This window comes from Nothobranchius furzeri, chromosome 19, assembly GCF_043380555.1.
Source record: "Nothobranchius furzeri strain GRZ-AD chromosome 19, NfurGRZ-RIMD1, whole genome shotgun sequence".
Taxonomy (NCBI): domain Eukaryota; kingdom Metazoa; phylum Chordata; class Actinopteri; order Cyprinodontiformes; family Nothobranchiidae; genus Nothobranchius; species Nothobranchius furzeri.
In genome coordinates this window covers 9,451,878-9,478,074 of record NC_091759.1, presented here as the reverse complement: position 1 = coordinate 9,478,074, position 26,197 = coordinate 9,451,878, and the positions used below count along the sequence as shown (strand labels likewise).

The 26,197-nt window shown below is 41.4% G+C and overlaps 3 protein-coding genes across 5 annotated transcripts in view; all 3 read left to right on the top strand.

The window, feature by feature from the left end:
• The window catches only part of npr1a (natriuretic peptide receptor 1a), a 51,913-nt gene extending 41,768 nt beyond the window's left edge, over positions 1-10,145 (top strand). For both annotated transcript variants that reach the window (XM_015973425.3, XM_054745030.2), the window contains exons 10-22: positions 395-469; positions 546-623; positions 734-838; positions 3,221-3,292; positions 3,506-3,665; positions 3,809-3,964; positions 4,932-5,100; positions 5,439-5,585; positions 5,668-5,791; positions 6,280-6,348; positions 6,422-6,596; positions 6,670-6,768; positions 9,800-10,145. In XM_015973425.3, the coding sequence (XP_015828911.1) occupies positions 395-469; positions 546-623; positions 734-838; positions 3,221-3,292; positions 3,506-3,665; positions 3,809-3,964; positions 4,932-5,100; positions 5,439-5,585; positions 5,668-5,791; positions 6,280-6,348; positions 6,422-6,596; positions 6,670-6,768; positions 9,800-9,945 (1,575 nt within the window). In that variant the 3' untranslated portion in view covers positions 9,946-10,145. The remainder of the gene's footprint in view (positions 1-394; positions 470-545; positions 624-733; positions 839-3,220; positions 3,293-3,505; positions 3,666-3,808; positions 3,965-4,931; positions 5,101-5,438; positions 5,586-5,667; positions 5,792-6,279; positions 6,349-6,421; positions 6,597-6,669; positions 6,769-9,799) is intronic.
• An 819-nt stretch (positions 10,146-10,964) lies between these two features.
• On the top strand, positions 10,965-23,230 carry ints3 (integrator complex subunit 3). The gene is made up of 29 exons (XM_015973432.3): positions 10,965-11,254; positions 12,600-12,683; positions 12,790-12,873; positions 12,961-13,074; positions 13,164-13,248; positions 13,328-13,394; positions 13,533-13,674; positions 13,748-13,877; positions 14,043-14,140; positions 14,230-14,421; positions 14,514-14,601; positions 16,769-16,848; positions 16,948-17,039; positions 17,148-17,254; positions 17,395-17,514; positions 18,036-18,165; positions 18,565-18,619; positions 18,995-19,098; positions 19,182-19,346; positions 19,433-19,586; positions 19,668-19,736; positions 19,824-19,899; positions 19,977-20,090; positions 20,163-20,211; positions 20,304-20,471; positions 20,550-20,650; positions 20,719-20,791; positions 20,882-21,038; positions 22,732-23,230. The coding sequence occupies exons 1-29, from the start codon at positions 11,171-11,173 to the stop codon at positions 22,807-22,809; spliced, it is 3,060 nt and encodes a 1,019-aa protein (XP_015828918.1). The 5' UTR covers positions 10,965-11,170; the 3' UTR covers positions 22,810-23,230.
• Positions 23,231-25,083: 1,853 nt separating this feature from the next.
• Positions 25,084-25,988, top strand: LOC107394485 (C2 calcium-dependent domain-containing protein 4C-like). 2 transcript variants are annotated; one of them, XM_015973435.3, is made up of 2 exons: positions 25,084-25,173; positions 25,259-25,988. In XM_015973435.3, exon 2 carries the CDS (start codon positions 25,270-25,272, stop codon positions 25,918-25,920), a length of 651 nt encoding a protein of 216 aa, XP_015828921.3. In that variant the 5' UTR covers positions 25,084-25,173; positions 25,259-25,269; the 3' UTR covers positions 25,921-25,988. The 2 variants fall into 2 exon arrangements, with proteins under 2 accessions (XP_015828921.3, XP_015828919.3); XM_015973433.3 differs by having other exon boundaries at positions 25,104-25,182.
• Positions 25,989-26,197: the final 209 nt, after the last annotated feature.

Below are 26,197 nucleotides of genomic sequence, written 5' to 3'. Positions count from 1 at the left end.
CTCTTAGCCAATAGCGGTGGCAGATTTAAATTAGAATACAGTGCAGAGTTTTTACCTGACAACGGCACAACACTGCCAGTTTTAGGCAGAATATTTAAATTTTAACTAAGATGCACTGAAGTGCCAAATTATTGACGACACGTGTCTGCAGCACGATTAGACACTCGTTTATTTAGTTTATCAGCAAAAAAAAGTTGATTTGGGGGTGACTTCAGCGCCTTGGGCTTCCTGACAGGGTTGCAGAAGGTGCTTTATAAATAAATCTTTGATTGATTGATTGATTGATTGATTGATTGATTGATTGATTGATTGATTGATTGATTGATTGATTGATTGATTGATTGATTGATTGATTGATTGGCTTGCTCTTTAATGTTGGTTTTCTTGTTTTCAGAAAGGATCTAACTATGGTTCTCTGATGACCATGGAGGGAAATTTTCAGATCTACACTAAAACTGGATACTACAAGGTCATTAAATCCCTGTAACAGTCTAATTTTATGCAAATGAGCAGATAGATAACCTTGTAGATTTTCTCTCCCTCAGGGTAATCTGGCAGCCATCAAATACATCAACAAGAAGCGAATTGAGCTGACGAGAAAAGTTTTGTTTGAACTTAAACATGTAAGAATACAAGTACCTGAAGCATTGTTGACAAATGGGTTTCTATTTATATGTCGGTGTCCTGCTTACGTAAATGGATTTTATATAATTTACTGTTCTATTTTTTGCAGATGCGAGATGTTCACAATGAACATTTAACTCGTTTTATTGGTGCCTGCCTCGACCCACCAAACATGTGCATCATTACAGAGTACTGTCCCAGGGGCAGCCTTCAGGTATGACACACCTGGGTAATATACCCAGTTTGAACCATGTCAGCAGATACTATGTCAATAGCTGACCATGAAAATTCTTTAAGGCTGGGTCACATCATTTAAAAATTTTAGAATAACTTTAGAGATGCTTAAATTTGATCTGTCCTTGTTATTACGTAGGTAAGGTTTCATAGTTTATATTTCCCCTAAGGCCTTTCCCTAGCCTGTACAGCGAAACTGATGATTTATGCGAGCCCAGAGCGTTGACCAGTAGATATGTGTGTCCACAACAGGGAGCTGTCAATCAACAAAAGTGCATCCCAGTCCCCAGCATGCACTATAGGGTGACTCTACAGACCCCAGCTCTTATTAAAGTGATACTTTGCAACTTTTTCATCTGTTTAAATAATTTCCTTGAGCCAGTATGTGCTAAAATGACCCTGAAAATTGCTGACATACCTGGTGCTGCAGTCTGCTTCCAGCACATTTCCTGCATGTTTTCGATCATGAACACAACTGATTTGTTTTATTTAGTGATGAACCGCTCCTGTAGACTCTAAGGAAGGTTAGGGAGACATTTCAGCAGTTAGATTTAGGTGTTAAAAAGAGGAATGCAGAGTGAGGACATAAGTTTTGATTTTGGTTCTACTAAACAAACACTAGGGGGTGCTAAAAGCAAGGCTAAACTGCCTAGTTTCCCTTTAACCGTCAACACCTCAGAATGAGCCATTATTATTATTCTATAGACTTCAAACATCTTAGGTATAAATCAGTGCTCAATAGTTAAGTCTAAGATATTTTTACAGATATTTTGAAGTGTATTTTGAGTATTTTTACATTATTTTGTTATTTAAAAGAAAAAATAAACAGTAGTTCAAATCTAATTCCAGTTATATCCTGTTTATTCTTCATACTTTAATGTCCACACCAAGAAAAAAAAACATTATTCATTTTTTTTAATGGGAGAGTAGAACATTTCAGTATAATATTTTAAAATAATATTAGCGGTGTGGTTTACTTGTTTATTCAATACATTTGCAGTGTTCTCTAGTGTAAATCAATGCTTTACATTTATTTAATTTTTTTTAAAGCTATGATGCTCCTTTTCTGAGATGCAGATGTTTGCTGGTGCAGAAGTGGGCTGAAAACAGCAGGATTACTCATTATTATTAATGATATGCACACATCTTGCTTCTGATTGGCTAACAGAACACGTTCAGCTATGTTGCAAAGTCACTATCACCAAGACACTCTCTGCTCTCTCTCCCCGCTACAAAAAAACATTTTTCTTAAAAAGCCTTCCTGTGGGCGGGCATAAGCCAAGACGGGCGAGGTCATGAATGCTAATTCAGTGTGACATAGATCTGTGAGGTTTTTCAAATCCTAGCATTTCATGTCTATTTTCTATCAGAAGCTAACGCGGGAGATAGGTGTAGGAGACTGCTGTCATGTTCAGCCTGCATGAAAAACTCTGAGTGACCGATTATAACCTGAAATAATAATTAAAAATGTTTTTCAGTCAACAACACCTTTAAGAATAATGTAATAATGTTTAACTTTTCATCAAATATCTAATTTTAAAAATTCTGTCATTTTTGTTTTTTATGTTGTTTTAAGGTAGGATCAGTATGCTTTATTCCTCCTAATCAGATCTAATTAATCAGCAGGTCGATAACCTTCCATCAGCCATTCGTTCTGCTCATAGCTGATCGTATCGCTGCAGAGGTAGCAGGTAGCATTTCCTCTAAAACTTCCTCATACCTTGTGTCTTCTCCTACACCTCAGTTATCTTTCAGCACTGTAGCCTAGCAACCTTCTGGTAGGGTTACCTAGCAACGGGAGGAGGTAAGTCAGTCTGCAGCAGGCTGATGTGGGCTGCGTGGGTTTGGGGTTGTTGCCAGATGACCGCAGAATCCATGAGCAGAACAAGTTATTTTCTGCCCCTGCAAGGATGCAGATGCTTTTAGCTCGGAGGGAAAAGCATTTGTGAGGAGGGAAAGCGTGCACGAAGACACTGAGTGTCCCCTGCAGAGGCAGATGGGAACATTTTACCACATGAAGACATGTCCTTGCGTTTGAGAAATCAAATGTTCTGATAAAAATGTCTTATGTTTGACGGATCAAAGTGGAATTTGATTTAGGGAAAGCATAGCAGTAAAGATCTGATATTATTTCTCAGCTTCTAAACTTTGCCTTCAAGCTCCGAAAGTCTCCGCTTGAATGCAAACATGTCCTCAGACACACTGACGCTTGTTCAATTGTCCTGCTCTTGACAAAGACCTCGCACTTTTTCTCTTTTCTGTGCATCGCGCAAGACCATCTACTTGCTCTATGACTGTTTTAAAGCCAAAATTTATAATAATAAAATGATGTCACCAACATGTGTGTTTGTTTATCTTCCAGGACCTGATGGAGAGCGACGGGATCACTCTGGACTGGATGTTCAGATACTCTCTCATCACTGACATCGTCAAGGTAACGATCTGGCTGAGACAGAGGACAGTGTTGGTGGGCGGGGCAACTGCGGACTGCACCTATCAGTCAAACACTATTGTGATGCAATAATAAATAAATAAAAACACAGGCAGAGTTAGAGAACTAACAGAAAAAAGAGGAAAATATATATTTTCCACGTTCTTTAATTTGATCCTCCATTCTTTTTAAAGTTTTCTCTTTATTTCTCCTTAGGGGATGGCATTCCTCCACAACAGTGTCATTGTTTCCCACGGCTCCCTGAAGTCGTCCAACTGTGTGGTGGACAGCCGATTCGTCCTGAAGATCACAGACTATGGCCTGCAGAGTCTCCGCACCTGCAGCTACCCTGAGGACACACATGCTTACTACGCACGTATGACTCACACAAGCTCAGAGTTACTAAACCTGCGTGACACATTCACACACGCTAATGTAGTATTTAAAGAGATGGATCATGCACAAGTGACAGTGTGTGTGATAAGCAAGTACAATTAACTGGTGTTAATCATTTGGCAGGTAAATTATGGACAGCTCCTGAGCTCCTGAGAGCAGACTGTCCTCTCCCTTGTGGGACCCAGAAGGGGGATGTCTACAGCTTTAGTGTGATCCTGCAGGAAGTGGCTCTGCTAAAAGGAGTCTTCTTCCTCGAGTCACAATCCCTCACTCCTAAAGGTCAGTGAGCATCAGCTGAATGCAGCCTCGAGTCTCTAACCAGAGGTCTTATCTGCTCTGGACATGATGAAAGTGTCTTATTGTTTACATTCCTGTGGGACAGCTGGATGACCTGCTGCCATCAACTCATCATTAACTTATCAGTTCACACAACATGCGTCACTTATTATCTGAACTCCTGAAACAAACATGTTGTTGTCTGGATATCACGATTATGCAAAATGGAAACCTGTGTTTGTAATCTACTTTAACTGGCAAATGTATAAATGTAGCACATGCTCCTGCAAATGCAAGATGGCTTCCAAAGCAACTAGTCTTGAATAATTAGTAGAAACCATCCGTCTGCTGAAAATAAAGTGCTTCATAAGCAAAAAGGATGCCTCAAACTGCTTTAGCTTCAGTTTTCTGTCTTAAATCTCCTTCATTTTTCATTAAATACATCCTGAACAAGGTGTTTGCTCTGACTTCTGACACTGAGAAACAGTTTTTTAATGTTTATTTTTGAAATAAGATCAGTCACTTTGAGTTTCACATGCAGGCTGAACTTGAAAGTGGTCTTCAACCAGTATGTCTGGCATTAGCCGCCAATAGAAAATAGACGGGGAAACTCTCAGGTCAGAAAACGCCACGTAGATCTACATCACATTGTCATAGACTCACCCAACTTGGCTCACGGCCAGTTCTACATTCTCAACTGGCATAAGCAAACCGTTAGCATTAGCGGCTCCACAACATGGCAGAACTCCTCCAAGCTTGTGTTATTTGTGGAGATAAACCGTTAACCTTGCAGGATGAAGGGAGACAGTAGAAGAGTCGCATCGCTGTTAGCCAATCAGAAGCAAGACGTCCAAGTATCATGAACAATAATGAGTTAGACTCAAAATCCTGCAGTTTTATGCCCCCACCCCCAATCAAGACATAATTGTTAAAGCTTTTTTAAGTGATATGAGCTCCTTCAATTCCTCAGAGATCATCCAGGCGGTGATTCAGGGCGGCGTCCCTCCCCTCCGTCCCTCCCTCTGCTTCCACAGTCACAGCGAGGAGCTCGGGGTCCTGATGCAGCGCTGCTGGAGCGAAGAGCCAAGCGAGCGGCCCGACTTTAACACCATCAAGATCCTGTTGAGGAAGCAGCACAGGTACAAAGAGCAGAATTATTTTGCCGTACATTATCTGGTTTGGATGAATATCTTTGAAAACAGAAACAATCTGGATTTAAACTAGTTTACGAAGTTTTTTTTTTGTCTGTGAGTGTGTGTTCATTATCCCATAAATCACTGGATGGATTTAAGCTAATTAACCCTTGGAGTTGGCCCAGTTCAAGATAGCAGACACATCTTCTCCTAGCCACCATACATGTGGCTGTAATTTAGTCAGTTTTACAAATACTGAACTAAAATTTGATGTGGCCGTAGCTGAGAGTCATCTATAATACACATTTAAAATACAAGCTGTGTTTCTGGTTCCATGTCTTTAGAGGTTATGGTTCCAACATCCTGGACAACCTGTTGTCTCGTATGGAGCAGTACGCCAACAACTTGGAGGAGCTGGTGGAGGAACGAACGCAGGCTTATAACGAGGAGAAAAGAAAAGCTGAGGCCCTGTTGTACCAGATCCTACCACAGTAATTATACTTGTAGTATTCTGAGTTTAAAAATGCAGCCGGCGACACGGTGAAAGCAGAAAAACTCGTGTTTGTGTTTCAGTTCTGTAGCTGAGCAGCTGAAACGAGGCGAGACAGTTCAGGCTGAAGCTTTTGACTCCGTCACTATCTACTTCAGTGACATAGTGGGCTTCACGGCTCTATCTGCTGAGAGCACGCCGCTGCAGGTTCGTAGTACCAGAATATCATGGACATCTGAAAATACACTCACAAGACTGCCATCTAGTGGTGTAAACCATTACTACACTACTTTTTCAGACTTAATTGTCCTACTTTCTGCCTTTTTTCTCTTCCTTGTCCTTGATTGATGGTGTCCCACATTTTGATTAGCTCTGCTTATAAGAATCCCAAACTCAAACAGAAATAACATTTAGCTTGAATAGATAGAAACAGAAAACAATAAACAGTAGTTCCCCCAAGAAATGGAAACAAAAGATAGAAAAACAAAAGCATTTTGGCTGATCACAAACCTCTCCAGATAGCTTTATAACCACGTGTTTATTTTATTGACTAAAACTGTTTCTGCTGATTGTTTTAGTAACAAAAGTTATCTTCCATATTTAATAGAATATCAGGTCAGATGAAACATAAAAGCCCACGGGGTGCAAATAAATTCAGTAATTAGATTTATTCTCTGTGTTCTTTGTATTTTCAGGTTGTGACTCTCCTAAATGATCTCTACACCTGCTTTGATGCCATCATTGATAACTTTGATGTCTACAAGGTAAAAAAGAGTAATAACGTGTTATTACTTCTGCATTACTTGATGGGCTTAGAAAATGTTGCTGTTTTTTCAGGTGGAGACCATCGGGGATGCATATATGGTGGTGTCGGGTCTGCCGGTCAGAAATGGTAAACTACACGGGCGGGAGGTGGCCCGGATGTCTCTCGCTCTGCTGGACGCTGTCAAGAACTTCAAGATTCGACACCGATCCGATCAGCAGCTTCGGCTTCGCATTGGCATTCACAGCGGTACAAAAATACATTCTACGGTATTACTAAATGTTTCCAGGGTACATTGACCTGTTGATGTTTTTGTGTTCAGGCCCTGTGTGCGCTGGTGTAGTTGGGTTAAAGATGCCAAGGTACTGTTTGTTTGGGGACACCGTCAACACTGCATCACGGATGGAATCCACAGGGGAGGGTGAGAACCATCGTAATAATTTTAAAATCTTAAAAAATATATATATAAATATATATATATATATATGATTTTATTTCCTAAAAGCAACAACGCTTCAGTCGCAGATTGCCTCAGTTAGAAATTCAAACCCACACAATACAAAAGTCTTATTTTCACCCAACTTTTTAGCAACTCGGAAGCAACTTTTCATTTCAACAATGCGTTACCTTACTCAGTGGCCTAGTGGTAGAGTGTGCGCCCTGAGACTGGGAGATCAGGGGTTTGATTCCTGGTCGGGTCATACCAAAGACTTTGAAAAAATGGGACCCAATGCCTCCCTGCTTGACACTCAGCATTAAGGGGTTGGATTGGGGGGGTTAAACCACCAAATAGTTCCCGAGCGTGGCTGTGTCTGCTGCTCACCGCTCCCCCAGGGGATGGGTCAAATGCGGAGAACAAATTTCGCACACACACCTGTGTGTGTGACAACTAATGGGACTTTAACTTTTCTAGAGGAGTTTAAACAGCTGGTACCAGGGCTTAAATAGAGCCGGATCTTACCGGAACAAGATCCGGGAACTGTCTTATTTTCAATGGACCATCCTGGCAACTGTCTGCTAGGTTCCGACAACTCACAGGACCAACTTGGGGGAGCCCGAAAAAGATCCTGGTTCTACATATTTTACATTATTAATGTGGACTATCAGGGGATTATTTTGAGCTGAGAGGCGCAGAACTCTGATCGTCGATGCGCTCCAGACAGCCGCGTCCTGAGCACGGCCACAGCAACATTCTCAAAGTGTCGCCACCTCCAAAAAACATATTTACCACGCGATCGTTCATGTCGGCTCATATGCTTTTATGCTTTGTCTTTTGTTTGCGCCTGATGCGTTTTGCTGCTGCGGAGCGCATTGCCTGTTTTGTCCTCCGGCGACTTCACCTCACTGGTGTAGCAGACGTGCAGCGAGAACTCCGCCATTTTTGTGGTCGGTAGATCTTTTTGAACTGCAGTTCAAAGGTAACTCATGAGGTGAAAACATATGAAGCCAGGTAGCAGCTTTTCTTTAGGACTGAGAGGAGATGCAGGAAGATAATAAACAGAGGCAGGACAGAAAAATAGTCAAATAAAAAAACAAGAAAACAAAACAAAGTGTTTAAAAAGGAAAATTTAGGTAGATTTATCCCACGACCTGTTTTTAACTTTCTAATATTTGATACAATCCAGATGTCCTTCAAACCTCATTCCCTTGCAGGACCGTAAAGCATTTCGGGGGCCAAGGCAAGAATAAAGCCACTTTCAGCGCGGCTTTGTTGGATATCGGAGAAATGGCAGATTTCGGTTTTCTTTTTTTCTGAATCCAGTGGAATTTCAGTGTTTTTCTGACACAGCTTACATGTGAGGCCATGTTGGGCGCTCGTTTTTGTACTTGGTGGTTGCAACAACAGACACCATTGAAGGTAATCATTGCCACAGAAGTGAGAAACAGAACATGAAATTATTCTTTCAATGTTTAGAGCAGCGGGAAACTCTCAGAGGCTGCAGGCGCACCAGTGAGTTTGTGGTCGCTGCACAGTTGGAGTGGGAAAGGGCTGAAGCAGGTGAACGGTAAAGATGCAAAAGCTACCATTGTTAAAAGAAACCTGTGTTAACTTTGAAAATGTGGGCGCAATTTTTAAATACTTGTCAAAAACTCCAGCGAACACCCCACCCACCCCCACCCCACCCCACCGCATGCGTGTTCCGGCATCTGCTTTGCCTTTAGTGAACTTTGGTTTGACATCAGTATTTGCGTTACGGGAATGTTTGATTTACAAATTAACCACTGGCTGATGCCCTTTGTAAAACAATGTTTACATTCCAGTTATCTTTATTAAAGGGGACACATTATCCAGAACTCACTTTTTGAATCCATTTGTGCTGCCATGTAGGTCTTTCCTGCCTTTATTTACACTACAAATGTAAAAGGAAAAAAGTAAATCATTTTTTCTCTTAGTGTTTGGTTTCAGGAATTATGAGCCGGAAACAAGTTGTTTCAATAAGTCCCTGTTTGTGATGTCACAAACAGGGAAAGTAGCATTCAACCACCTCTCACGTGTAAGAGAGAGCTGCTGCTGGAGGAGCAGCAGCTCTACTCCAAGCCCCTCCCAGGTGAAAGAGCTTCTCAGCTTATTGCAGTCTGAGCGAGAGATGGGTGGGCGTGGCCAGCTCCAGCTTGGTTTCTTACAGTGAGAGAGCCCTGAAACGGCTCATTCTGGAAGGTACTAAAACTGTCAAGAATTAAACTGCTGAAATCGCTTTATGTAAGAAGAACTTAGTGAATGTGTTTTGCATAGAAGATGGATTTAATATAACTTCAGGAAAAAAGCCATTATATGTTCCCTTTAATAAATGCATCTAAAACAAGTTTTAAAAATGTTATTTTATTCTGAAAGACTTAAGAGGATACTGTATTATTGACAGAATATTAAAGAATTTGTACATTTATTTAGAAGAAAGTGTTTGTTCTTTCAAATAAAAATGTGTTTGTATGTCCATTTCTTAATGGTGAAAGTCTGATAGATCAGTTTTAACCCTTTAACTAGCAGGTGGAGCACATTTTAGTTCACAGTTTTTAGTTTAACATTTTTTATCATGCACTATCATTAAAATAATATTATTGCTTTTTGTATTATAACCTTTATTGATCCAAGAGCAAGAAAAATGTAAAAGATCGATTTTCATTTGTTTTTATCATAAGGAATTCAAAGGGTTAAATAAATAAAATAGTTTCCTTATAGCAGTATAACTTTAGTCTGTTGAAGATGCAAGTTGCAGTTTGTAGCTGAGGTCCTTTAATTTTTGTCTTTAATTAAATTATCTCAGAAGAAAAAAATGTAAAGGCTGATTTGATTTTTTAAATGTAGGGTGATGATAAAAGGGAGGGGGAGCAGAGGCTGCAGTTAGAAATATAACAGCTGCAAATGAAATGGAGTTATTAGCATAGCCATCTACATTGTAATACGGTATGTTGTGTCTAATGATGTGATGTGTATGACTTGATCATCCCCTCAGCACTGAAGATTCATGTGTCAGAGGCAACTCGCCAGGTCCTGCAGGACTTTAGCTGCTTCCTTCTACAACTCAGAGGAGAAATCGAAGTTAAGGGCAAAGGACGTATGAGGACATATTGGCTGCTAGGAGAACAGGAAAAAAACTGACAAAGGCTTGTGGAGACTGAAGGAAGACACGTGTGGGAATGACCTGGATTCATGGATGAAAGTCAAAGCTGACAGGCCTATCTGAACTGGTTTCATCAAAATGAGAAGAAACAGATCCAGTCAAGACAAATGTTTCACTGTAAATTAAGTAATCTGGAGGAAAGATTTGTAAATACAAAAATAAAATTTATTATTACTTTTGTGGTGTTATTTTTTAATATTACTGTAGAAGTGATTTATCACCTCATTGTTCACATACTTTAGAATTATGAATTGACCATATGCTGGTGAAGGCTCTCAGACATCCAGGTCATGGTAATCCAAAGGGTTCAAATGAAGGCAACTGGACTTGTTTGGTTTCTTGAAGACATTTCGCTTGTCATCGAGGATCTTTGTCAATTCTGACTGGAATATGAGAGAGTCAAGCGTATAAGCTAACACAATTTACCATAAGAACATTTAAAAAAACAGGATATGTTAACAAATAAAATGAACCCAATTATTACAGGTATTTAAACTACATCTCAAACCTATGTTTTTCTTATAATAAATGATAAAATAATAAAATGTTTAGATCACCAACACTGGCATCATTTAACTACGGTGGTCTATTGTTGACACACTTAATATATTTTGACTAAAACAACAGTGTATAATGTCAAGCGTTTGTTTAGGAAATAATTTAAAAGTTTTAGCAGAAATCACTGATTTCACAGTAATCAGACAATATTAGAGGAGCCATGCTTTAGTAACAGGTAATTAAAATAAAAATATACAGAAATATAATCTTGTTGCTTCACCATTCCTTTGTAAACAAGGTAAAGGGGTGTCCATGCAGGTGGTCTCACCAAATAGCACGCCAGGGATTGCCTCCAGATATCCTCCCCTGCTATTGGCTCAAACCTACGTCACTCTGTTTAATGAGTAACTTGATTGGTTTGTCATCGACGTGGTAACCGCCCCGTCCCTCCACTCGTTCGGTGCGGATGTCCGTTATGTTACTGTGGTCGGACGGTGTCAAGGAGCAGCAGTCATAGTTCAACCTTTCTTAAAATAAGTTTTAAAAACACATATTAATTGGCCGAAGTGATTCAGAGCAAAGTTCTTACCCGGATCACAGCCCCGGACTCTCCATTACACCGATACAAACACCTATAACGCCCGTGCACCGGTTGTCCCAGCACTTCACAGCTCCGCGGGGCCCGGCGAGGCGCGGCGGGAGCAGATGGAGCCTGCACCGGCGAAAGCGAAGCCACAGGGCCGGCTCCTGGTGTCCACCCCTCTGGATGCCAAAGACGAGTTGGAGGAGGTAGGGAGATCCGAGTTAGCGGCCTGATTATACAATTGTCCAGTTTATAAACCGGGACCGAGTTGGTGTGGAGAAAGGTAGAAGCAGTTTTATTTAGAAACAGAAGGTACAAAGACATGATGGAACCATTTTATCAAATTCAAGCTGCTAACAGGCTAGTTAGCTTTGCTAGCAGAGGGGTAGCAGCGGTAGTTCAGCAAGGTAGCCTTGTGAGGTGTATGGCTACTCTGCTGAAGACGTGAATCTGAATGAGAAGCAGCTGTGGTGTGTTCTTGACATTTGTGCTTTCAGAAACGCGGCGTTAGAGATCTGAAGACCTAACGTTTATGGAAGTTAGCCTAGCATGCTAATTCAACGTAAACATATGGATGGGACCTATGTGACAGTTACGCATGCGCATTGTTTCACGTGTCAGAACTATTTAGACCTTGAAAGTTGATCTATGCTTGTTTATTAAGTTAAACCAGGCCTAATAATTAGTTTAGAACAGCGTATTGAGGTTATTGATCGATAATTTGCATAACTAGTAATATATATAAAAAAATACTAGCACACACATTAGTAATGTATATACCTTACATACTATACATATTATTACTTAGATTAGCCATTTTTTTATTTTATATTTTGCTTGTTTTTACGTTACTGTATTTTTTCACAACTCTGTTGCAGTGAAGCTTGCACACAAGAATTTCACTCGCATGTACTGTACCAGTGTACCTGCACATGTGACGTGACAATAAAAGTGATTTGATTTGATTTTGATATTTAAATATTCCATTCTAGTGTCATGCTGAATAAATTGTATTGTGTTTATGTTTTGTTTGTACTCACCTTTAGACTTTATTGTGTCAGTGAGGCTGGTTTTGAAATTATTAATATGGATAGGAATATTTGTGTTCATCTCATTCTGTTTGTGACAGTGCTTATATGCTTGCAGTGTTCTTGTTGTGTTTAATGCTTGACATTTTAATTTATTTATGCTCATAGTTTATTGTTTTTCCTGCTTGTTTGGATAGTTTTAGCAGGACTGTACCGTTTACAACATCAGCATGTTGACATGATGGAGTCTGCATTCCATTTAAACATCATATCTCCCCTTCAGCAACATAGTCTTAAATCACTTAATTAAATCAGTTAATTAATTGAGTACATTGTATTTCAGACAGTGCTTTACTGCACATTTAATACAGCTTAAGCCTATAAAACTTTTTTTTCCTGCTCTATTTATTCCCAGCTCACCTCTCATCATCACTTCTCTCTGACTCTTGAGCCTCTTTGTGAAAAGGAGGGGGCCCGGTGTTGTTTGGTTTGTGTTCCACGTTTGTTTTTTGTGTTTGTGCAGCGATTGGAGCGATGTGTCGCAATTGTCCAGGCAATAACCAATGGGCTCTCAGAAAGAGAAGCTAACGATGCACTCACTGCCAACGTAAGAAATATATGTTAGTGCAACAAATCGCATGACCAGTACTTCTTATATACAGTGACTATGTAAACAACAAACCTAACTTAGACTTTTGGAATAATTTTTGTAGGTTTGTAAAGGTCAGCAGCAGCATGAGGAGGTATGCCTTGGTTTGTTCATGCTGGTCCTCACGGAACCAACCCAGGCCCAGAGGGTGAGTCACATCTTCATCTTCAGTCATCTCTAGCATCGCTGCGGCTGTAAACGTCATAACTTTTTCTGTGTGTGTTCTTTGGAACAGTGTTACAGAGATCTGGCACTGGTTAACAGAGATGGGATGAACATAGTCCTGGTGAAAATCAACCAGATATTGATGGAGAAGTTCCTCAAACTGCAGGACGTTCCAAGGACACAAGTAAACTCTGTGGAAATACACACTCGTGGAAATTTGCACACAGGTCTTTGGAATGTGGCGGTTATTAACGGTGTGTTTTGTGTGCTCAGCTGGTGTGGGTGGTCAGAGAACTTGTTAAGAGTGGAGTTATTGGAGCCGACGGTGTTATCATGACGCTTTTGAAACAGATCGCAGGTCAGACTCCAGCAGATTATATCTTTGTGATAAAAGCGAAGCTTTGTACCAACGTAATAGTGCTGTTTCTTTCCTACAGGTGGAGATATCTCCGCAAAGAACCTATGGTTGGCTGAGAGTGTCCTGGACATCCTGTTTGAGCAAAAGTAAACTTTCTTCACATCTTATTTTGTAGCTCCTATCACAGGTCACGGTTATTTCTTCCTGCAAGCTCCAGATTCAAAATATGCTTTTATTTTGAAATAAATTCCATTATGAAACATCGAATTTTTGTTTATTTTAAGGGAGTGGGTGTCAAAGAGTGGGATGCTAATAGCGATGTCGGTCTACACTTACCTCCGACTTATTGTTGACCATGGAACCCCAAACCTGTTGCCTCTGCGCCAAAAAGAAGTCGATTTCTGCATCGGCATGCTGAGAGAAAAGGTGATGAAAGCGAGACAAAGCAGCTGTATTCATCTCCAGTTTATCACACTGATAACCTTGTCTCTTTGTGTAGTTCATGGAGTGCCTGATTATTGGAAGAGATCTGGTTCGCCTGCTGCAGAACGTTGCTCGAATCCCAGAGATGGAGCTGCTATGGAGAGATTTGTTGCACAACCCACAAGTTCTTAGTCCTCAGTTCACCGGTAAACTGAGTTACTGGATACCTCACCTTACCAAAAATACTTTTGTATTTGTGCTAAATTTTATCTCCATGAATATGGAGCCAACTTTTTGTCAACTGAGTGTTTCTTATCATTTTTATATGTAATTTTTACTATAAATGGACATGTGTGATGTCATTATTCCAGGTATCCTCCAGCTTCTGACAGCTCGGACGTCTCGGAAGTTTCTGGCCTGTCGCCTCACTCCAGACATGGAGACTAAGCTGCTATTCATGACCTCCAGGGTACAACCCAACATGTCTCTTCACTCATGGCTCAGGCGCGTTTTTTGTTTTTCCACCTCTGGTTTACTCGTTTCATCGCATTTGCACAGGTACGGTTTGGGCAGCAGAAGCGGTATCAGGACTGGTTTCAGAGGCAGTACCTGTCCATGGCGGAGAGCCAGTCGCTGCGCTGCGATCTGATCCGGTACATCTGTGGGGTTGTCCATCCATCCAATGAGGTGCTGAGCTCTGATATCCTGCCACGCTGGGCTATCATTGGGTGGCTGCTGACCACCTGCACGGTAAGAGGACATGGTCGTAGGCTGCAAGCGTGAACGCCATGTCTGTTTAAAGTTGTAATGAGCTGTTTTGGGGGGGGGGGGTTGTTTTGCAGTCAAATGTAGCAGCCTCCAATGCCAAGCTGGCTCTCTTTTACGACTGGCTTTTCTTCAACCCAGAAAAAGACAGCATCATGAATATAGGTAACTAACTCGTGCACAAAACACAATGCTTTTTGGAACTCAAACAGACCCTTGTTCCAAAGACACTCGACATGGTGGTACCGTACGTCCAAACCTGACCTTTATTTTTGATTCAAGTTTATTTATATAGCGCCAAATCACGACAAGAGTCGTCTCAAGGCACTTCACATAATAAACATTCCAGTTCAGGTCAGTTCATTAAGCCAATCAGAAATAATGTTTCCTATATAAGGAACCCAGCAAATTGCATCAAGTCACTGACTAGTGTCAGTGACTATACAGCAATCCTCATACTAAGCAAGCATGCAGCGACAGTGGAGAGGAAAACTCCCTTTTAACAGGAAGAAACCTCCAGAGAATCCTGGCTCAGTATAAGCAGCCATCCTCCACGACTCACTGGGGATGGAGAAGACAGAGCAGACACACACACATGCACACACACGCACACACACACAAAGACAAGTAATGTGTCTATAGTTATATTGTGATGTCTTAGTAAATATTCTATGATGTGATGCTGCAGGTTTTATTGTCTTTTTCACATCCAGAGTTTAAGGATTGCTGTAATCTTTTTTTTTTTGTCATCTCCTTCTTAAATAGAAATTTATATCTAATGTCACGCATTACTCGTGCTTATAAAGATGTGTGCTGTATGATTTGAATAGAAATTATGACAGATGACTGTAGGTCTGCAATGGTGTCTTCAGCTCCATTTGTGATAAGCAAACTGCAGATGGTCCTGACCTCTTAAGGACTGGAACAAGGCACGGTGTCTTCCACAGTCTGCAACCTTCTCCTGGGTCACGTTTTGACCTGAGTCTAGTGTTAGCCGTCAGCTTTGTAGTCAAATCACCATTTCCCAAGTCCAAGTCAAGACTGACTCAAGCGACTAGAGTCCAAAATCTTCCTGTCCAAGTCCAGCGTCAATTTCAATCGGTATTTGTTACGTTGGCAACCAGAAAAGTTTGTGAAATTGCTATTGTTGGAATTAGTGTGTAGCCGTTGCTAATGTTAGCTTACAAGGCAAGGCCTTTCTGAGATTACAGATGAAATGCTGATTATATATTGTTTCAAATATATTTTAAGCTTTTTTTTTTATCATTCGGCCACATGCTAACGTGTTAGCTTGATGATAGCGTGGGAGCATTGAGCTGTCCCAGCCTTGTCATCTACTGTCCTCCTGCATAATTTACATCTAGCGCCGCTTTTTCCTGACTTTGAGGAAAACTCTTTTAATGTAAATTGCACAATGTGTGGAATGTTAGGACTCCCTCTGGACATGTTGAATAGGTCAAATAGTGATGCTCTACTTTTGCTCACATTGGAGTCTGTGTCCAGGTGCATGTCATTGGCGTGCTCCTAGAGTGAGGACTCAGGTACTCAGTCCATGTTTTCCACAGGGTGTGGCATTGCAAGATCTTGTGATTTCTCCTTCTTTAGGTTGCCTTAATTCTGTACAAATCTATTTTACCACATTCAAAGCAGCTCTAGACCTGCATGCTGCAACAGTTCCAAAAGGTTTTACTGATGATCACTTTGTCTTATAAAATCATTAACTTGGATTAGCAGCCATAAATCAGAAGGCTGATATAGAAACTGACCATTGTTGATAATTAAAGTCCCATTAGTTGTCACACACACACAGGTGTGTGTGCGAAATTTGTTCTCCGCATTTGACCCATCCCCTGGGGGAGCGGTGAGCAGCAGACACAGCCGCGCTCGGGAACTATTTGGTGGTTTAACTCGCCAATCCAACCCCTTAATGCTGAGTGTCAAGCAGGGAGGCATTGGGTCCCATTTTTTCAAAGTCTTTGGTATGACCCGACCAGGAATCGAACCCTGATCTCCCAGTCTCAGGGCGGACACTCTACCACTAGGCCACTGAGAAAGGTCAATAATGTGTCTTAATGCAAAAATGTGGATCTTCCTTTAAAATCATCTCAATGCTTTTACTTTCCATTCATTTGTAATCCCACGCTTTTGAGCAGTGGTGGCTGTTAACAGTTAGCAGCGTGAACGTTTGACAAGCTGCTGATTAAGACAAAAATAATAGTTAATAAATGTCTTAATATAATGAGATGCTGTTGAAAATGATGACAGCATCTAAAACACTTAACATCGTCCGGACCTGACTCTGTTCTGACTTAAGTAATAATATTTATTTCAGAGCCTGCCATCCTGGTGATGCATCACTCTATGAAACCTCATCCTGCCATCACGGCCACACTGCTGGACTTCATGTGCAGGGTAACAGGAAGCTTAAAAATGATCAACACTGGTGTAAAAACACTAGAGATGAAATGTTTTCAAACAATAACACAACCTCTCTTCTCTTCTCTCTCCCAGATCATCCCTAACTTTTTCCCCCCACTTGAGTCTCAGGTTCGTCAGGGAGTCTTTAATTCACTCAACTTCATTATGGAGAAGCGGGTGCTGGCGTAAGAAATACACAAACCAACTTCATGATTTTATATTTATAACAACTTCATGTTTGTTTGTCACGCACTGATCACCTTGATGGACTTTTATCGATTTCTGACTTGCAGTCACCTCGCTCCGTTATTTGATAATCCCAAACTGGACCGGGAGCTTCGATCGATGCTCAGGGAAAGATTCCCAGAATTCTGCAGTCCACCATCTCCTCCCACTGAAGGTAACGCATGTCTGCATATTCCAGAACACAGTCAGCCAAAGGGCTCAAAGATGTCAAACAAGCATTTTAAACTTGTAATTTAAATTTTAGGAAACACATTTAATGTGATTAACAAATGAGAATGTTTCTGCATCCTGCAGTTAAGCTGGAAGAGACTGTTTCCATGGAGATGGACAACCATGTTCTGGACAAGGAGGAGAGTTGCTATGACAACACAGAAGCTGCTTTCAGTGATGACGAGGAGGAAGTCAACAACAAAGGTAGAAAAGGGGGTATACATTCAGATTGAACCAAAATAACCTGGTTTGGCTCTAACCGGTCCACACCACATTAAGTCAGTGTGGGTTTGCTGTGAGTCTGGTTTCGCTTTACTATTTGAGACAATCTGCAAAAAATGGCACCATATCAGGTTGTAATTGGTTGGCTGCATGGTGGCGCCGTGGTTAGCACTGCTGCCTCGCAGCACGAAGGTTGCAGGTTCGAAACTCGGCTGCAGCCTTTCTGCGTGGAGTTGCGTGTTCTTCCCGTGCATGCGTGGGTTTCCTCCGGGTACTCCGGTTCCCCCCACAGATCACAACATGCCCTATAGGTTATAAATTATAAGTCGCTTTGGATAAAAGCGTCTGCTAAATGAATAAACATAAACATAATTGCTACATTAAATAGTTTTAGAGATGTAGGTGTTATGAGTTAAAGGTGAAACGTCTCATCCCCTCTATTATTTCCTGTACATAATCTGAGTCAATTACATCACACTAACTCTTGACCAATCACTGTGCAGGAAAGAAGAGAGAGTTCAGGTTTCATCCAATCAAAGAGGCTGTGATGGAGGAGCCTGCTGACATCACGCCCTGGTTAGACCAACTAGACGACACTATGAAGGAGAAGGTGCAGCAAATTCAGAAGACCAGGTGAGATCAGGGGGTCAAACCAGCCTAGAAGAACACTTGTCCTTTTCTTCTTGATTATTATTAGGGATGCACCGATCAGGTTTTTTGCTGCCGATCACCGATACCGATATCAAAGAATGCTGATCACCGATACATATCACCGATACAGATAACGTGGATTGGCCAGAAATTTTCTACAACATTATAATGAGTGCTACAAACTACATAATCTGGGAATAAAGGAAATGTAACCTAATCTAAAATGGTCTGATCGGTCTGCTTTGATCTATTTTGAAAACTCCGATCAAAACCGATAGGGGCGCTATCGGCCGATTGGGATCAAATGCCGATCCATCGGTGCATCCCTAATTATTATCATTATTTTTTTTACATTTTTAAAACAAGCTGTCCTCTCCTCAGTGACACAGAAACTCAGTGTGAGGTGATGCAGGAGATTGTGGATCTTATCCTGGAGGTGAGTTCACTTTCATGCAGGTAACAACATAAATAAACAGAGAATACAGGTGACATCATCCTTCTGCAGAAGTGACGAGAGAGAGGAGAGGAAATAAGCACGTAAACATGGGAGCATTCAGACATAACTGGAATTAAAGTGATCCAAACCAGATCTGGACAATACATTTGAAATTTACTTTAGCTCTTCTAGTAACACGTGTTCCTTCAGTTCGGACGATATAAGTGACCTCGCTTTCTAACGTTAATGAGATGGGTTCCTTTAGTTTTCAAACTAATATAAAGTCATGTTGCATTTGTTCATCTTGTTTTAATTATCATATTTGTCAATCCTCTATATGATTAATGAGATGTGCTACACTCCTCTCTGCTGCAGGAGGACTTCGATACAGAGCAGATGTCAGCACTAGCTTCCTGTCTGGCTGAACTGTTTAAAGATCATTTCAGAGGGGAGGTCCTCCCGGAGGAGATCACTGAGGAGTGAGTCTCTCCTCTCTGCTCCGTTTGACTCTGTCTGTTTTAGCGTTGGTGCCGTTTCTGATTCCTGGTCTGTTTCTGTCTAGATCTCTGGAGGAGTCTGTGAGCAAACCCGTCTGCCTGATCTTCAGGAACCTGGCCACCATGCAGGAGGACAACAGCGGGTTTTCAGTGCTGCTGGACATGTTGGCAGAACTTTACCAGAAGCAGCCAAAGATCGGTTACCACCTGCTGTATTACCTGAAAGCCAGGTGATCTGATGTGTAAAGCTGATGAATAGACTCTGTATGACCCCCACGTGTAAACAATAACGTGTTTTCCTCGGTGCTCCCGACAGTAAAGCGGCAAACGGGAAGATGATGCTCTACGAGTCATTTGCTCAGGCGACAGCTCTGGGCGATCTGCACACCTGTCTGATGATGGACATGAAGGCCTGTCAGGAAGATGACGTTCGGCTTCTCTGCTACCTCACACCCTCTATTTACTCTGAGGTACAGCTCCTCTGGGGCTGGGCTCCCCTCTGCAGTCTGAGCTTGAGATGTGTGAAAACTTAAACTGTGTTTGCTGTCCAGTTTCCAGATGAAACGCTGCGAAGCGGCGAGCTGCTCAACATGATTGTAGCTGTTATTGACCCCATGCAGGTGAGATTGGGCGTCTCCGCAACTCTAGCAGGCTTCTTGTTGCCACATGTCCACTAACATGTCATCTGTGTGTGTGTGTGTGCGCAGTTACAGGAGCTGATGTGCCACGTGATGGTGGGGAGCCTGGTGATGTTTCGGAAAGACTCTGTTCTCAACATCCTCAGTATGGAATGAATTAAGTGTGTCTGGTGTTGGCGTTTGGACTCCAGTTTGACATCATTTCCTTCTTTCCGTCTTCAGTTCAGTCTCTGGAATGGGAGACGTTTGAGCAGTACAGCACTTGGCAGCTGTTCCTGGCCCACAGTATCCCACTGGAAACCATCATCCCCATCCTGCAGCACCTCAAATATAAAGGTGACGTAACGAAACACTCACAGCTACCAAATAAAAGGCACGTTCTGATTTTAACAGCTGTTTGTCTCTCAGAACACCCAGAGGCCTTGTCCTGTCTGCTACTGCAGCTCCGCAGAGAAAAGTATGATCAGCAAAAATCCTCATCTTCCCATTAGATGCCACACATCCTTAATTTCCCTTCTCTGTTAATGTTGTGGTTTCTGTCTATCCCAGACCAAGTGAGGAAATGGTGAAGATGATCCTGAGTCGGCCCTGTCACCCCGAGGACCAGTTCACCACCAGCATCCTCAGAAACTGGGCGTCAAAATATGACGACACACTGGGAGAGCACATCAAGGCCCAGCTGATCAAGAACAACAACCAGCCCCGAAAGAGACAAAGGTGAAGACTCCCTCAGTAATTTGTTTTAGACCATTTTCTGTGTGACAGTTGAAAACGAAGCTTCTGTTCTGTGTTTAGCCTTCGTAGTTCCAGCAGTAAACTGGCTCAGCTGACCTTGGAGCAGATCTTAGAGCACTTGGACAACCTGAGATTAAGTCTCAGCAACACAAAGAACAACTGTAAGAGCACTTCTGTTCAACAACAATCCGTCCTTGATGGTTTGGTAACTCCTGTTTGTTTCTGTCAGTCTTCACTCAGACTCCAATCCTTCAGGCTCTGCAGCACGTTCAGGCCAGCTGTGATGAAGCTCATAAGATGAGGTGATTGCGTGCAAACTGTGTACTGTCACACTCACTGGTGATGTCATGGTGACTTATGTTTTTTTGTGACATCACTTCCTCTCTCTGTAGGTTCAGTGACTTGTTTGCTCTTGCAGAGGAGTATGAGGACTCTCAATCAAAACCACCAAAGTCTCGGCGGAAAGCTCCAGCTTCATCGCCTCGCTCTCGAAAAGGAGTGGCTCCACCCACCAACAACGAGGAGGAGAGTGGATCTAGCTCTGCCTCGGTACGTATTCCTGTCGTTTACGTTGATATTAACAGGACGCCGGACAACTAAACTCTGTCCTGGAACAAGTGGAGAGTCTCATTATGAGCTGTGTTTTTTTTTTAGAACTTCTCTTGTTTGACAGGATGACTAGATTGCTGTAAGTAGGGCTGCTCGATTTTGGCAAAAACGATAATCACGATTATTGTGACTGAAATGGAGATCTTGATTATTTAGGACGATTTTTCAATTTATGTCGATTTTATTTGTTTTTATTCAGTCATAAAACTGCTCAGGACACAATGAGGACAAAAATAAATAAGAAACAAGATGATCACTAAAATAACTCCTGATTCCCAGTATAAAAAGACCAATATACTTATAGCTCCTAGTTTATGACCCAAGGGCTGTAGACCTTGGTTTAACTCATGTAAGTCTAACCAGTACAGACCCAAATACCAATATCTTGCAAATACTGACAGCAAGAATTATACAGTGGCATTTATTGCAAATAAATTGATGTTCACAAAATGTTGCGTAACATTTATTGAGTCGTGTCAAGGTGCTGTAGGAGAGTGCACTAGCACCGTGTCCTCAGAAAGATGAGTTATTAGTTATCAGCGTGAGGAAGTTATTTCTACCTTATTTATAAACTATTTATTTACAAGTCCATCATTTAATGTAATAATTGTCCCAACCACAGCTGCACACACACACCCCAACCCAGTCTCAGCAATCAGGGGCAAGGTGTACGTGTGTTTAGCGCGCTGTACGCGCCGTTTTTAGCGGCTCAGGAGTCCGCAGGTACGGTGTGTGTGTCACTCACTCTCGTTAATCCAACAAGGAGCCGACTCTGGGAGCCGTTTCTTTAGCGACCGACACATCACTACATCATTCCCTTTCCTAATGTCCTGAAGAACGGTCCGGAGCGCAGGCGGAGTGTTTAGCTAACCTGCAGGAAATGTCGACGACAGTTATCCAGAAAGTAGCTAAGGGTTACCAGAGATGTTTCTGAGGTGTTCGCTAGGTACTTTTAGGATTTAAAAAGTCAAGAAGGGGGTCTGAAAAGCTGCTAGAAATAGCGTCAAAGTCACCAAGTTGGCAACACTGTGGGAGGAGCGCTTCATTTGCAACTCGGGGCAGCGCAAGTGGGAGGAGCAAATAATCGGCTTGTTTTGTTTTTATAATTGTTCAAAACTCAGATCGTAATGGTGATTAAAATCCGATTAATTGAGCAGCCCTACTGTAAGTGTTTTTAAATTTAACTTTATTTTTTAATCTCAAACCTCACTAGGATAATTGCCATCTTCTCACCGAGATAAAAAAAATTCTTCTCTTTTAAAATTAGGATCTAGCCTAGATAAAACAAAGAAGTAAGTACTATTAATTTACTCAGGCATATTTTGAAGACTTTTATTTATATTCAGACAAAAAGCCCCCCCCAAAAAATCTCTTGATTTTATTTGGTTTTCCAATATATTAAGAAGTAAATCAGTAGATTTGTAGTCCTAAAATAAAAAAGTGGAACATAATCTCCCTTGGAAACATGTCTTTTAAAGGGGCAACAAGTTAGATCTTTATAAAAATGTTTGTTCAAATTGACCCAATCGCATCATTTGTTCCTGATTTTAAATGTACCTTTGGGCAATCGGAACACCCGATCTCCACAAATTAGAGATACAAGCTTTTGCTGTGACATTCTTGTGTTTTGTAGGAGGAAGAAGACTCGAAGCCCAAAGCTCCTAAGAGGAAGCGGAAAGGCTCGTCAGCGGTTGGTTCTGACAGCGAATGATGGATCCTTGGACCAGTCACGCATACGCCAACAGAGGCCGCCAGCCGACCAGTCGCTCAACCACTGGAGGAAGCCCCAAGACGGGGTGTAGAGAGACAATGCAGACTTTTGCATGACAAGACTGATTCTGTTTCCATGGAGACAAAGACCAACTGCAGGCTGGCTGTTCTCCCTTGATGCCCTCGGAGGAGACACCACAAACTCTTGGACTAAATGGACTGATTTTAACAGCAACATTAATGAGCGTGACCCTTGCTCCTTTTTTTTACTGGAGGGTGGCACGGACTCTTCATTTGGAGCATACTGACTTTCTGCTGTTTTTAGCAGCTCCTGCCTGTTTGTTTCACTGCAGTAAAAAAACTACTCATCCGTTGTTAAGTCATGTCAGATGAATTCTTCATAAAAAAACAAACTGATGGTTTCAGGGCGTCGTAAGTCTATTACTGGGGTGATGCTGCTTTTGGGCTCTACGGCAACACAAACAGAAAAGGATCATTCCAACATTTTTACAACGTGCAAAAAAAAACAGTTCAAAATAAATTGATGTGGTCTTTCTGGCTTTTGGTAAAAACACACTTACATTTTTATCCATGGAAAAAAAAATATTTTTATTGTCAAAGCATCTTTTACATAAATTAATTTTAGGATTTTTTTAAAGTGGAACCGATACATCACAGGTTCTGATTCTGAACTTTGTGGAGTCAGAAAACAGCAGATGCCCTCTTGTCAGTGTTTTATTTACAGCCATGTGTCTTTACAAAGCCTTAATGGAGTCCGTGAGCTGTTTTAGAGCACATAAAATATAAGAAATAAACAAATGATGACCAGATCATGTCTGCAGAAGGTCCCAAAGAGCACCAATAACAGCATGGTAAAGATTTCAATTCATTTTATTTCATCGCCGCATTTATTTTACGGGGAAAAGGCATAAATGTTGGGTCTATCCAAGTCAGAACAATAAAATGATGTGGTCCAACATAAAGCAGGTAAGTCAATATATGTTGGCTATTTCCAATTTAATTTTCCTGTTTGGTCTGTAGTGAATCAGTTGAAATCATGAAAAGATAAGGTTCCTTGAAAAAGTCTTGACAGTAGGGGTGTGTGATAAATCTACATTTATTGGTTTAAGTCTAGTAAGTAAAACTGAGCCGATATTAACCAATATTTTTCCATCTGTCTGTTTCAGAAGGGGTATAATAAGTAATTATTTGGTCATATGACCAACGTTTTTCATGTTTTCTAAAAATCATTGAACTTTTTTGATATTTTAAACCACACTTTGGTATAAGAATCATAAATATTTATTATCAGCTCCTGAAAGGCTTCAGCTCAGAGAAATGAAGAATGTTTGTTAGGGCTGAAGAGCCAAGATGGATCTGCAACTTTTACAAAGAGAAGTTTTTCCATCAGTTGACTTAAATAAAACTTGTTAGGATCCCCAGCTGCTGCAGGTCCTTTTGAAGAGACTATATCATTTTTCTAATAAATACTTACAGATGACCCGCGACCCTACGTGGACAAGTGGGTTCAGAAAATGGATGGATGGATGGACTTACAGATGAGAAATAGGGCCAATGAAAAAAGTTATTTTTTAAAAATAGAACAGAAGGGGGAAATTTTGGTGCACAGCTGCAATCAATCACAACAGGAGCAAATAATCAATAAAATAAATTTATATCATTAGAAAAACAACAATTAATTTTATTTATTACAATAACTTTTGCAAATAAATTTTGGATATTTTTTCCCATAATGAAACTGGTGGAAAATTAGTCAAAATACCATAAATATATCTAAAAATATTATTTGATCTCATTCTATTATTGAAATCCAAAGCAGTTATTCGATAAATATTAATTAAAAAGTGGGTTAAACCTATGTTTTGCTATTTTTAAAAATATTGATTTTATTCTCAACATTTTAGCCAAAGCCATTGAAGTTGTAGACACTTCAGATTCCTAAACTTAGCCCTATAATAAAGACCGTTCCTGCCATCTAAAAAACCCAATAACAATATTATTTTATAAACCTTCCATTTTGCATATATGCTGCTTCTTATGGAGTAAGTATCATCTTTGAATTTTGACACTGAGTTTTCAGAAGCACAATAAAATTGTGTGTATTTAATAGATCTTTTGAATTTAGGGGGAAAAAATCTAAGAAAATCAAACAATGAAAGCACAAAAAATGCTATGGGCGTGTGTTTTGTTTAAATTGTTAGGCCTCGACCAGGCCTCTAATTGAATCGGATTGGATTCAGCTGCTCCTGCTGCATATAAACCAGATTCATACCAGATCCGAACAGAATCACACACACAGAGTGGTGGAGAAGTGCGCGCTGATCCAGCTGCAGGGGTTATTTTGGTGCGTCAGGTAAAATTTTACACTTGAGACTTTTCATGACACAAATGAATAATAAATTTTGGAGATTATGTCTGTCGCTTTGCAGGCTCAAGCATCATGTCAGCTGTTAAATCCGGAGTGTCTCTGCGGACGCTGGTTCTGACCCCAGAGCGGATCCCGAGCTTCCTCATCCCCTCCTCCCGTAGTCCGTTCGTCACCCCGAGGCTCCGCCGAACTTCCACCGACCGAACCAGACTGCTGTCGGACAATGATGATCAGGACTCGTCGGGAACTAGCCAACCTGGATCTCCAACCGACCCCGTGATCTCGCCCCGGTTCGCGCTTCGCCTGCCAACGCCGCGGACCGGGCGGCTCCGCCGCACCACAGGTACGGATGAAGCGTCCGTCGACGCGGACGCGGACCGGGCCACGAGAGCAGCCATGTCTCTGTGTCACGTCCCAAAGGTGACTACGTCATACGGATTCCGAGCAGTCTTGTCGGCGAGTCCGTGCACACGCCGGCGAGAGTCGCTCTTCCACAGAAGCGAGCCCGTGACCGTTAAGATCAACGATGTTGAGTCCCCGGAACCGGAGGGGGCTCTCTCTCTCCCTCTCCCTCATCCTCCTTCTCCGTGTGACCCAGGCAGATCCCGGGTCAGCATGCGGCCCGTGAAGGCTCTCGGTCTGCAGATGATGATGGAGCTGAAAAAACCAGCTGCTGCTCTGCGGGCTATGACTCCATCCCGGAACGCTTCTCATCGCAAATGATAGACCGGACACTTTTAACAGCAGGACCGAATGAGATTTTTTTTTAAATGTATTAATAAAGGATTTTATATCTATCTCTTAATGACTCGAACTCTAAACTTTAAAAGTATGAGGTCAAACTGCCAACAAGTAAAGTCTACAGAAATAAAGGATGTGACTAGACAAGGACTAAACCAGTATTTGAATGTCTATTGCGAAAAGTATTTGCTCGATAATGCATGAAAAGGGCCAGATTTGACTCGTAGTAGGCTGTTATGTTTCGTTTGGAAACTGTAGA